General features: G+C 37.9%; 1 protein-coding gene and 1 pseudogene across 1 annotated transcript; both read left to right on the top strand.

Moving 5' to 3' along the window:
• Nucleotides 1-223: 223 nt before the first annotated feature.
• Nucleotides 224-1,158, top strand: LOC102027557 (annotated as a pseudogene).
• Nucleotides 1,159-9,492: 8,334 nt separating this feature from the next.
• On the top strand, nucleotides 9,493-10,425 carry LOC102027212 (olfactory receptor 5W2-like). The gene has a single exon (XM_005407947.1). The coding sequence runs from the start codon at nucleotides 9,493-9,495 to the stop codon at nucleotides 10,423-10,425; it is 933 nt and encodes a 310-aa protein (XP_005408004.1).
• Nucleotides 10,426-12,457: the final 2,032 nt, after the last annotated feature.

Raw genomic sequence — 12,457 nt, 5'->3', positions numbered from 1 at the left:
GGGAAGCTGAGGCAGGAGGATCCTTGGGAGTTTGAGATCAGCCTGGGCTACAAAGTGAGCTCAAGGCCAGCCTGAACATAGTGAGACTGTTTCAAAAAGACCAAAAAAAATTAAGAAAATAAAAAATGATTTACAAGTATATTATTGATATTCAGAAATGTGAAATATGCACCTATTTGCTTAATTTTTTTATCATTTTATCAAAAGCTCAGACAAGAAAAGAACAATGGACCAGAGAAATTGCTCACTGACTAAATTCATTTTCAAGGGAATTGCCAGTAACCCCGAGATGAAAGCGACTCTGTTTACCATGTTTTTCCTCGTTTATCTTATTAACTTTCTGGGAAACCAGGGAATGATCATCTTAATTAGAATGGATCCCCAGCTCCACACACCAATGTACTTTTTCCTCAGCCACTTGTCTTTCTGTGACCTCTGCTATTCCACAGCAATTGGACCAAAGATGCTGGTGGACATATTTGGCAAGGATAAATCAATTCCTTTTTTTGGTTGTGCTCTGCAATTCTTCATCTCCTGCACCTTCGCAGATTCTGAGTGTGTACTCCTTGCTGTGATGGCCTTTGATCGCTACAAGGCCATCAGCAACCCCTTACTGTACACGGCTCAAATGTCCAGCAGGCTGTGCTCCCTGCTGGTGGCTGGGGTTTACCTGGTGGGACTCACAGATGCTTTGATCCACACCACAATGGCATTCCGTCTATGTTTCTGTGGGTCTAATGAAATCAACCATTTCTTCTGTGATTTGCCTCCACTTTATCTTCTTTCCTGTTCTAACATAGAAGTCAATCAACTGACATTATTCATCATCTTTGGATTCATTGAACTGAGCACCATTTCCGGAGTCCTTATCTCTTATTGTTATATCATTGTATCCATCCTAAAGATCCGCTCTGCTGAGGGGAGGTTCAAGGCTTTCTCCACCTGCGCCTCCCACCTAACTGCCGTCGCCATCTTCCAGGGAACCATGCTTTTCACGTACTTCCGTCCCAGTTCTTCCTACTCCTTAGAGCAGGACAAAATGACCTCACTGTTTTACACCCTGGTAATTCCCATGCTGAACCCTCTGATTTACAGCCTACGGAACAAGGATGTGAAAGAAGCCCTGGAAAAAAAATTAAAAATAAAAGGTGGTTTTAAAGATCTGTACAAAACACCCCCATACATGGTGGTTTTTCTTAAGATTATATGGCACAATACATAATTCAGTTTAATTGAAATGAGTAGGAGGGCTAAAACCTAATAAAAGGAAATGTTGTGATGTGAATTTCTTATCTGCTGTCCTTTTTCATTTATTTATTTATTTTGAGATGGGGTCTTTCTATGCTGCCGGAATGGTGTTGAATTTGCAATTCTCCTCCCTTAGCCTCTGGAGTAGCTGGGATTTCCAGTGTGTGACTTCAGATCTGTCTTTCCTCTATGTGTCATGAATTTGATTACGGTATTATCTTTCTGTAAAAAAGGTCCAGATCTTCCTATTTTGCCAAATTTTTCATTGGTAATTCCTTAATTTCAACATTATTTCAATTATGAGATAATCTATTAGGTTTTTTCTACTTGGTTTTGTGGATTTAAGTGTTTTGTTCATGTGGCAAATCCTGCAGAATACTACACACTGCATATGAATCTTATACTTAATCTTGTAAACTAGTGAAAGGAAATCATAATAAGAAACAGCTTATTTACTTAATTCATGATAAGTCTCAAATCCTTTCTAAATTCAAAGAACTCAGGCAAACACATCCCAAACAAAACGTCTTAGTCCAGGATGCAGGTGAGACGTTGCCTTGTCGGGAGGAATTTTATGTCAGATCTGCAAATGAAAATTGAGGAAAAGGAAAGATTCCTAGGCACAAGATCTTTCCACTGGAGAAGGGTTGAGGGGTCCTGGGGATTTACCTCAGTGGCAAAGTGCCTGCCTGGCAAGCACAAGGTTGTGAGTTCGATTCCTAGTACTGGAAGAAAAGACAGAAAAAAAAAAAAACGAAAGAAAGAAAACGAGAAGGGTTGAGATAGAAAGGCCTATTTTTGGAAGTAAAGATGTCCAGTGCCATGAAACAGACACAGGAAAGAGCCTTGTTCAGGATATCTGTGAGCAGAAATCTTTCAGTATCGTCTCTTCAATGCTTCACCCAGAAAGATTTCCTTCCCCTCTCTGTCCTGCTTTAACGTTCCTGGAGTGTCATCCACAGACATTGACCTCTGAGACATTGTTTTGCTACCACCCTGTAGAGATGAGAGATGCTTAGATGCAGCATAAAATTGTGAATTCCTCAGAACTGAGCGGTCCTTTCTGTTTATCTACAGCACATTGTGTTTGAGAAAAAAAAACAGGGAAAAAATAATTAAATGTAATCACCAGATTTTTTACTATTCAAGGTACCTTCTGAAATCTCACCTGGAAATTACTAAGGACAGCACTTCTCCTCGTGTGTGTGTGTGTGTGTGTGTGTGTGTGTGTGTGTGTTTGTGTGTGTGTTCCTGATTACTGTGTCTGTTGTTAACCCCCCTCCTGCCATTACTAGTGAAGGTGGGAAACTCATCCAGCTCAAATCAGTTAAAGCATTATCTTTTCATACTGAAGAAAGTTGTGTTTGAAGCCATTGTAAGTGGCCCTTTCTATTTCATTAGCATTTCCCATTATAGATCCCATGCTGATGCCAATAGTGTCCTGAGAGAGATGATGTTGACACAAATTTCAAACCACTTAGCTGATTGCTAGTTATTGATAGTTTACCTCATAAAGTGAGATCTTTCTGATCACTTTTTACTTCTCCGACATACATCTGCAGGATGTAGAGTTGCCCTTGATCAACTTCTGATTTCTCTCTGGACCTGTTTTCCTCTTAGTTCCTTCCCTTCCCTAAGGGATGTGAAATTCCCTGAGTTGGATTTCATATAGCCAGGTCCCTGTCTTAGTTCCTTTTTTTCTCTTTGTTTATTTTTTCAATGAGGGTATCGTTCATATAACATAAAACTTTCATTGTTGTGTAGCTAAGTTGCTCTATGATATGTAGAATACTTTCATCAACAAGAAAAGAGATCTTTACCCAGTACACAGTTACTTCCCCTCCTCCCTCTCCCCAGCACAGAGCAACCATGAATCTATTTATTATCTCTGCAGATCTCCCTCTTCTGGATGTTCATATGAATGAATCATACCATTCATTGCTTTTTGTCAGCACCTTTTTTTTCACCTGTCTTAATATTTTCAAGGTTAGTCCATGTTGTAGAATGTATCAAGAAATTGAATAGCTTTAACATTCTAAACAAAAGAATGTATATCACCTTGTGGCAAGTCTTATCCTGACCCAGTACCTGAGCTTGTAAGCTACATTAATGTTACAAAATTATAATCTGAGCTAAAGTTGAGCAGAGTTGAGTTAGTTTCAGTTTTATGCTACTAAAATAATGGAAAGGTTAATTGTGTAAGTGCCTGTGGGGGGGCATTGTCACCGCCACATTGGGTACAAATTCAGAAGTGGAATTTAGGGGTTATAAAATTTCTGAGTACCTTACTATTCTCTATATCCTGTATACTTCTGCTTTGTTTGTCCTCCATACCAGGAACTGAACTGCATAGTTTTGCATGGAGCTACATTCTGAGGCAGTACTCAATTTGAGGGCTTCCTGCCTCAGCCTCTCAAAGTGCTGGAATAACGCAGGTGTGCACTAGGCCAGAGATTTTCATACAGTTTTACTAAATGGAATGTCAGTTGTCCTTTCTAATAAGAACCACGGTTGTTTCAGATTCTCAATAGTATTCCTGTAACTTTTGTTTTTATTGTGGCTTTGCTTTAGGTCAGTCATAATATCATACTGAGGCTTAATTTTCCAATTACATAGCAGTAATAAAGTTGCATGCTATGGTTTGTGTCTGGATATCTCCCCAAAGCCTCATACAGTCATGGGGGGCAGGATTCTAGAGTTTGTGATTGATTCATGGTCCAATACTGGGATTATGGGTGTGAGTGCTACACCAGCCCTGGGGTGAGGAGCCTGCATACAATATAAGGAAGGGAAAGAGGTTTGTTATTTCTGCTCCTCTCTTTTTGCTCTTGTTGCTTTTGCTGTCTTCTGCTGCCATGAACCCTTGCCCTCTGCCATGTGTCACCCTGCCTTGGAGCCAGCCAGGTATGGACTGAAACCTGCACAAACTGTGAGCTAAATAACCTTTCCTTCCTTAATGTTGGGTGTTGGTTATTTTATCTCACCAATGAGAGGAAAGTAACTGATACATTGGATATGGAAGAGGTACTGATTAAATTCTGAATGTGAAGACATCCTTTACTGTGGTCACAATTTAAAATATTCAACCTTGTGAACTTCTTACTATTTAGCTTGTATCACTTTCACCATTCTTCTTGGTCAAGAAAGGCTGGAGGTGTAGTACCACTCTTTCATAGGCAGAAGTAGCTCCCCTTTTTTTAAAGTGGGGAGAGGTTTACAGAGCAAGAAAATCAAAATTCTGAGAACTCAGAGGCAGAAATGCCCTCTGTGGATGACCTTAAAAACAATCTGGGCTAATTGCCTCTCTCACAGAGAGGAACCTGACTTCTATATAAGATACACTTTATACATCTAATTAAATATACTACCACTATATAATACTTGTCTCCTGGAATTTCAATAACATACATAAAAGGGCCAAGATATAGGGTCTTAAGATGAAATTAATTCATTACACACTATTATTAATTTTATACTATTTGAACATTAATATTTGTTGTCAGTCATTGGTGGACATGTGAGAAGGAAGTGATTTAAAGATACAAAGAAAAGATAAAGATAGTTATTTAAGTAAGAAATCTAGCAAGGTTCGCATCCATTAAACGCTGTTATCTAGCTATTATAACAGCCAGAATGAACTAATACACAAGCTCTGTTGCCATAGCCACCTAGTTCACACCTGGACCCTGTAACTGCAGTAGCATTCACACACACATACACGTGTGCACGTGCATGCACACACACACCTATAGACACTGGGCCCAAGCTCCTTCACTCTTTGATGAGCCCTCATGTGCTGTATACCATTAGCATTGAAGTAGGTGGGGAAATTATACCTAGGCATTGTTGCCCCACAACCTCAGCTGCTATCCCTGCACAGTGTGCATAATTCCAACTTCAGCCCTATGTCCACTCCACAGAAGCCATACACAACATATTAGTGTCTTTCTCAATGCCTGTGCATATGAGCTGGACTTAGTACCACTAAAGATCCTTTTGCCAATGACTACGCAAGTGAGAGAAAAAGAGATTATGAGGAACCTTGAAAATTAACCCCTGTGTATGTCATAACCCTTCACTACTGCTTGGGCATCCACAGATTATTTGCCCCCAGTGCGCCATGAAATGCATTCCACCACTGACTTTAGATGACAGAATTGCACAAAGGCAATGACACTAATCTCACTGGAGGCAGAAAGACCCTGTCCCTCCCTCACAGATGCTCACACTCTCCCATAGCAGAAAGTATTTCTCCCCTAAAACCACCCTGTAAAGTGGGGAAGAAAGAACCATTCCATCAAACAAGCAGATGTCTACATAAATCAGCCAAAAACAAGAATTTAAAATGAAGGGAAAACAACAAAGGAATAGATCTCTATTGAAAAAACCTCCTAGTGACTGCTCTTAAAGAAAAAGATACCTATATGCTTCCCAACTAATAACTCAAAATAATTTATCTGAGGAATTTCAGAGATTTTATCAAGGAAACTCAAAGAGATGGTGCAGTGAAATCATAAAAAACTAGAATTTCAATGGGAAATTTGAGAAGAGAAATAATCAACCAAAGTGTTGGAGCAAAGAATGAAATAAAAAGATGAGACTGACCATCAACACAAGAATTAATAAAGGATATGAAAAAAATCTACCAACTCTGAGACAGGTTACTTGAGAATATAGACTCAATGTGGGAAGTGGCTAAAACTGGAGATCGACCACACATGGAGCACTAAAGCAAGGCCAGCCCAGAGAGAACTGAGCACCAAGGTGAGCCATTTGAACAAGCTGTTCCAGTTCCAACTCCGGGTAAACCAGGCAAGCCAGTTGCTCAGCAGAGGGGTTTCAAGTGGCAATGACTTCCTAAGTGTATAAATAAATGCACTGTGGTCTTGGGCAGCTCCTTCTCTCCCACCAGCAGAGGAGGCTCCACCTGACCTCAGCTTTCTGCATCTTCGCTCTTGTTGTTCTTCATCCTCCACCATCTCCCCTCCAGAGTTTCAAGAACTGTGCTGGATCTGGCACAAAGTTGAAGAAAGGAAAAGGTTACTGAAAAAGAGTGTGGCAAACTTATAGAATTTGCATGACATCAAGAAAGTAAGAATTTATGTCACAGGAGTTGAAGAAAGATGGGCTGGAAATATAGCTCAGTGGCACGAGCACCTGCCTGACAAGCGCAAGGTCCTGAGTTCAACTCCTGATACAAAAAAAGAAAAACAAACAAACAAAGGAGTTAAAAGAGAGATAAGAAAAATGAAAAGGACAGCCAGGAAGCTTTTAAAAGAAATAATAGCCAAAAAAAAAAAAGGAGGTGGGGTGGTGGCTGGGGATTTAGCTCAGCAGCAAGGTGCCTGCTTGGCAAGTGCAAGGTCATGAGTTCGATTCCTGGTACCGGAAGAAAAAACAAACAAATAAACAACAGCAACAACAACAAAAAACATGCTATATTTGGAGAAAGATAATAAAAAAAAATTCAAGTGAAGTGCAGGAAGTTCAAAGATTTTCCAAAACGTTCCATCAGAAAGAACTATGGTAAGACATAATTAAAATGCTACTGTGAGCTATTTCTGGGGGATGAGAAAAGCAATATGATAGAAAAGGAAACTTCTGACATGCATTTATACGCTTTGGGCCATACCCCTTGAAGCATGCAGGAAAAGGGTAGGGATATGCAACTCACAGTTTGTGTCTGGAAGGAGGTCATGACTCATGGTGAGTGGAACTCAACTGCAACTCAAATGTCCAAACAATCACGAGTCTTATGGAAGAGACAGAGCATGGCACCTCATGAGCTTTGCTTTGGCTGATCTCATAGGTAAATGAAGACTTACCAGTTCTTTCTGTAAGGAAACTGGTAGTACAACAAGGCCATAGTTTTCACGTAAGAGGCTGTCTCTTCAGTGATCTAGCTGTAACAGTCGGTGAGCCTTTGCATTAGTGGATAGCTTCAAACCACAGCAAACAAAGAGATGGCAGTACAATACCATAACTCATATTAGCCAGAAAACAGAAATAAGCCAAATGTCCTCCAACCAGTGAAAGCATAATCAAAATATATTATATTCACAAAAAAGTAAAATTCCATGGAAGGGTATCCTGACGCATGGAACAACATTGGTGAACCTTGAAAATAATCAGAAAAGAGCTAAATACTCTGTAATTCTATCAGTGCTGGCTGTTCAGAGTGGACAAATACAGTGCCCTGGCAAGAGATCTGTGGCTGCCAGGGGTTGCAGGGTGAGAAGAAATGGACATCACTGCTAATAGGTCTGGACTTCTTATTGGGGTGATGACAAATGTCCTCGATGTGATAGTGGCGGTGGCTGCACAAAATTACAAAAATACTGGCAAGCAAAGAAGTGTTTTCATTACGAGGGTGAATATTTTAATGTAATCATTACACCGTTAGTTAAATAAAATAATTATCTCAAGAGGCAATAATATTCCTGAGATGGTAAAGGAGAGTGTTCAAAAAATGAGAGGAAGAAGGGCTAGCAGGGAGGAATTAACAGTGATTAAACAGGGGTTATTTGGGATTCAATAAAGTTCTGCTGTGATTGGAGAAATTTCAACTGCAGTTTAGAATTTAAAGAATCATTTGCTGTTTTCTTCCTAAAAGAATTTTGTTACAGTTGTGAATGTTTAAAGCTCACCATAACTAAAGCTGTTAGTATATTTGCAGGGCAAAATACAGAACCAGATGTAAAATTAATCACAGCAAAGCCTCAGGGAAAAAACTTGAGCCCAAGGTCCCAAATGCTGCCTGGTGAAATAAAATGCTGTCTGACTGCAGTTCAGCTGCCAAAGACCTCCTTGTCTCAGGAATGTTCATGAGTGTACAGACTTAGGAACATAGAGTGAAAAGGAGTTAGGAAAAACATCATTTTGGAAAAAGAAATAACGTGAGAAATTTTTAAAAAATGATTCATTTTATGCTTTCTTATGTATTTTAATATTTTCTCATATATAACGCCTAATATGGAGATATATCTATGTTTATGTCTCTGTTTGTTTTTGTCTCTGTGTCCGTATCTGTATCTATATTCTGTATCCATCTATATATAGTATGGAGAGAGAAGGAGAGAGAATTATATATCTCTATATATTTCATCAGAATTGAAAGAATCTGACTGCATGTAATGGTACCCACAGAATAATATTTCAAGTTTTTATTTCAGTCTGCTAACATAGGAAAGTCCTTATTTAATGGTTGTGCAAGCACAAATATGAATTTCAGATACTTTTTCTTTTATTTCATAAGTAATTGACTTGGTACATTAAAAAGCATGCATAAACCTAATTCCATACGAAACACAGACCATATTTTACTTGTTATTAAAATGCAAAAATATATCATCCACATTTCAGTTCTCATATGTCAACAGAGAAACATAAAACTACACATGGTTAAAAGGTAGAGAAATCTAAACATCTCAGAAATATTGATTTGTCTTTCATTCCATTCCAAATTTTTAATGTACAAGAACTCTTAACTCAGTGAATTTCAAATATGTATGTAAATGTGTTGCTTCTGCTTTTGGACATAAGACTGATTACTTTGTAACAGAGCATTGCTATAAACAGGTAACAAGTATTGTAACAATATCTTAACAGATGTATAAAGAAATGGCAAATGAAAATTACTTCTCTCATAAAATACTAAGTAAAGCATAAACCAATGAAAGTGTCGCAGTGATTTAACATTAGCCAATGATAAATTCAAAATTTCTAGAACCACTTTTGAACAAATCGTCACATTTAGAAACATAATAAAACAAATTCTATGTACAAGTAGATGATGTAAAACCTAAGAAAGGCTTAGTCAAGCATTTTAAACCTTTGTGTCTAGTATTTATTCTATTTAGTATTATTTTAAAGATCAAGTATGATTTCAATTCATCCATATATAGTCCATGGAATACGGAAAGAAGACCCATAAAAATCAGAAATTTGTTGAAAGACACATGTATCAATCATGAAGACTGTGTAGATTCAGATCAAATCCTCTCAATTATCTGAGATACTAAAATTTTATCTTTTTTCTCAAATACATAAAAGCAATTTTTAAGACATAGCATGATCAGGCATTTTAAAAAATGGTTTCTAAAATAAAACATGACCTGGATACATATGACAATGAAGAAAAAATCACAGGTCTGCCTTATATACTTTACTGATATCCAGAAATGCAACATCTGACTCTTCAATTTTTCATTTTTTTTTTCCAAAGCTTAGACAAGAATGACAGCAATGGACCAAGGAAATTGTTCCTCACTGACTGAATTCATTTTAGTGGGAATCACTAATAACCCTGGGATGAAAGTAATACTATTTACCATGTTTCTACTTATTTATCTCATTAATCTTCTGGGGAATCTTGGCATGGTCATTTTAATCAGAATGAACTCCCAGCTTCACATACCCATGTACTTTTTCCTCAGCAACCTCTCTTTCTGTGACCTCTGCTATTCTACAGCAGTTGGACCCAAGATGCTGCTTGACATTTTTGGCAAGGACAAATCAATTTCTTTCCTTGGTTGTGCTTTGCAGTTCTTCATTTGCTGTACTTTCGTAGATGCCGAGTGCATACTGCTGGCAGTGATGGCCTTTGACAGGTACCAGGCCATCAGCAAGCCCTTGCTCTACACGGCGCACATGTCCGGCAGGCTGTGCTCCCTGCTGGTGGCTGGGGTTTACCTGGTGGGAGTGGGAGATGCTTTGATTCACACCACACTGACATTCCGCTTATGTTTCTGTGGCTCTAATCAGATTGATCATTTCTTCTGTGATATCCCACCTATCTTATTACTATCTTGCTCAGATACACAGATCAATGAGTTAGCTATATTTATCATTTTTGGCTTCATTGAACTGAGCACCATTTCAGGAGTTCTTGTCTCTTATTGCTATATCATGTTATCCATTTTAAAGATCCGCTCTGCAGAGGGGAGGTTCAAAGCTTTCTCCACCTGCACCTCCCACCTCACTGCCGTTGCCATCTTCCAGGGAACCGTGCTCTTCATGTACTTTCGGCCAAGTTCTTCCTACTCTTTAGAGCAGGACAAAAAGACTTCGTTGTTTTACACCCTGGTGATTCCCATGTTGAACCCTTTGATTTACAGCTTAAGGAATAAGGATGTGAAAGTGGCCATTGAAAAACTGAAAACTAAAAAGTGGTTTTAAATATTTATAGTAGACCCAAACTTTTTCCACACCTATATAGTGATTTTTTGATCTCCTAATGTCCTGCACTAAAGACTAAAAATAAATTCTTTCAACTATCTTAATTTGTTAAAATGAATATTTACACTAATTTGTACTAATATTCATGCATGAATATGTCATATTTCTCTAATCTCACATTCCCATTTTCTGTCTGAAATTTATGTGTGGGACTAGTTCTCTTTGGAAAACTTTCCTGGTATTTCTAATTTTCCCAGAATTTTTAGTTGCTCATTGTGTCATCTGAGTATTAGTTCTTTTATATTAAATTTTATCAAGTTTTCACTAAATGCTTTTATGCCTGTATTTCATTTTCATGATAAACCCAGTGGTTTCCAAACTAGTGAATCCTCTAATCTAGTAAGAGGAGTAGATATCAGTTAACTGAGCAATCAAACTGTTCATAACAATCTTGAAATCCTTCATCAAGTAAAAAGGCTGAAGTAAATAAATCACAAGCAAATATCAAATTTCACTGTGCAGAAGAGAGATATCCCTGTAGGTATATATTCAGTCTCAGAAATAAATAAATGCCAGTTGAAGAAATGAAAGGATTCTAGCAAAGGATCCGATAGTTACAAATGCCTTTGGGTGGAGAAACCCTTCGCTTTTAAGAAGCGGATATCTTCAACATGGCTAACCGGTGATGGAAAGAGCCTTGCTCAAGACGCCCAAGGGCCCTTGTTGCTAGCTGCAGGATCTTCATAATTATCTTCAGGAAACTTTTGCTTCATTACTGGACTCTGCACTTGGTAAAGGCCCCCGAAGTGTAGGGCACAGACAACTGACTCCTTAAGGCCCTGTCTTAACATAACCCCGTTTGTGTCTGAGATGATTGTTTCCAATAGGAGATTCTGAGTATTGTTTTCTCCAAGGACTGAGTGTTCCGTCCGTGTTGTCTAATGCATCTGCATTGTGCAAGTGATAGGAAACATGGAAACAATTAAATGAATAATTTTAAAAACTAGATATTTGAGTGTTACTAGGTATTAGTGAAAGGAAAGCAACTTACTATGGTATGTAGTTTGAAATATATATATATGTAATATTTATAAGTTATATAAAATGATTTGGGAAACTAAGACAATGTATCTATAATAATATACATAGTAATTTCAGGGGGGAAAGAAAGTTAATGGCTGTTTGCAATACTTGTCTACTTCATCTTGTTTGATGTAACCTTTTGATCACTAAATTACTGTGTCATTTGTTGAGAAAACATGTGCATGGGCATTTATTTGAAGCAACAACTGTGCAAGGTCAAAGCAACTCTCAGTTATCCATCCGAACTGCGGAGGCTGAAAGACTATGAATACCTTATGCTCTCTAGCTCTCAGTATCAAATGGGCTTGTGTAAAAGTCCTTTAAAAAATAAATGAAAATCAAGAAGGTCCTCTGTCCTTGATGTGGCAGTTACGTAATAATGTAACATGTTAGCTACTGTTACAGTGAGGAAAACTATGAAAGATACTTGCCATTTTAAATAAAATTCTTTAAAGAGTCTGCCAACTTCACAAGGTAATTCATACTCCTTTGGGAGCATTACTTAGAAGCAGCAATACGATAGAATTTGTGGAAACTATTATAAGTACAAATACAGTGGTGTTAATCATGGATTTCTACTTATACAGAGGTTGTGGGGAGGGATATGAAAGGATTTAAGCTGTAATATGTACCTGTACTAACTCCACAAAAGGAAAGTCAACAGTATGTATTGTAAACATGAGCTAATACAAAATAAAAATCACGTCATCTAACTAGCTCATCTCACTCCAGTATAGCCCATAGTAAGCTTCTAAATACTGATTTACCTGTTTGTTGTGTTATTAGATTTTGTTGCTGTGAACTAAAGCAAATAAAATTATAAGTGTTTAACAAGAAGTCTAAAAACAGAATCAACTGATTGTTTAAATTGTAGCCAACTTTTTCCCTGAATTTTTGAGGTTGGATAAGAACAAATTACTGGGAATATATAAGGAGATTCTCAAGACAA

Source organism: Chinchilla lanigera, unplaced genomic scaffold (assembly GCF_000276665.1).
Source record: "Chinchilla lanigera isolate Chin_1 unplaced genomic scaffold, ChiLan1.0 scaffold00110, whole genome shotgun sequence".
Taxonomy (NCBI): domain Eukaryota; kingdom Metazoa; phylum Chordata; class Mammalia; order Rodentia; family Chinchillidae; genus Chinchilla; species Chinchilla lanigera.
This window is presented reverse-complemented; position numbering and strand designations above follow the sequence as displayed.

Bases quoted from the DNA above. Each gene is read 5' to 3' on its own strand.
- LOC102027212 (XM_005407947.1), top strand. From the start codon at position 9,493: ATGGACCAAGGAAATTGTTCCTCACTGACTGAATTCATTTTAGTGGGA.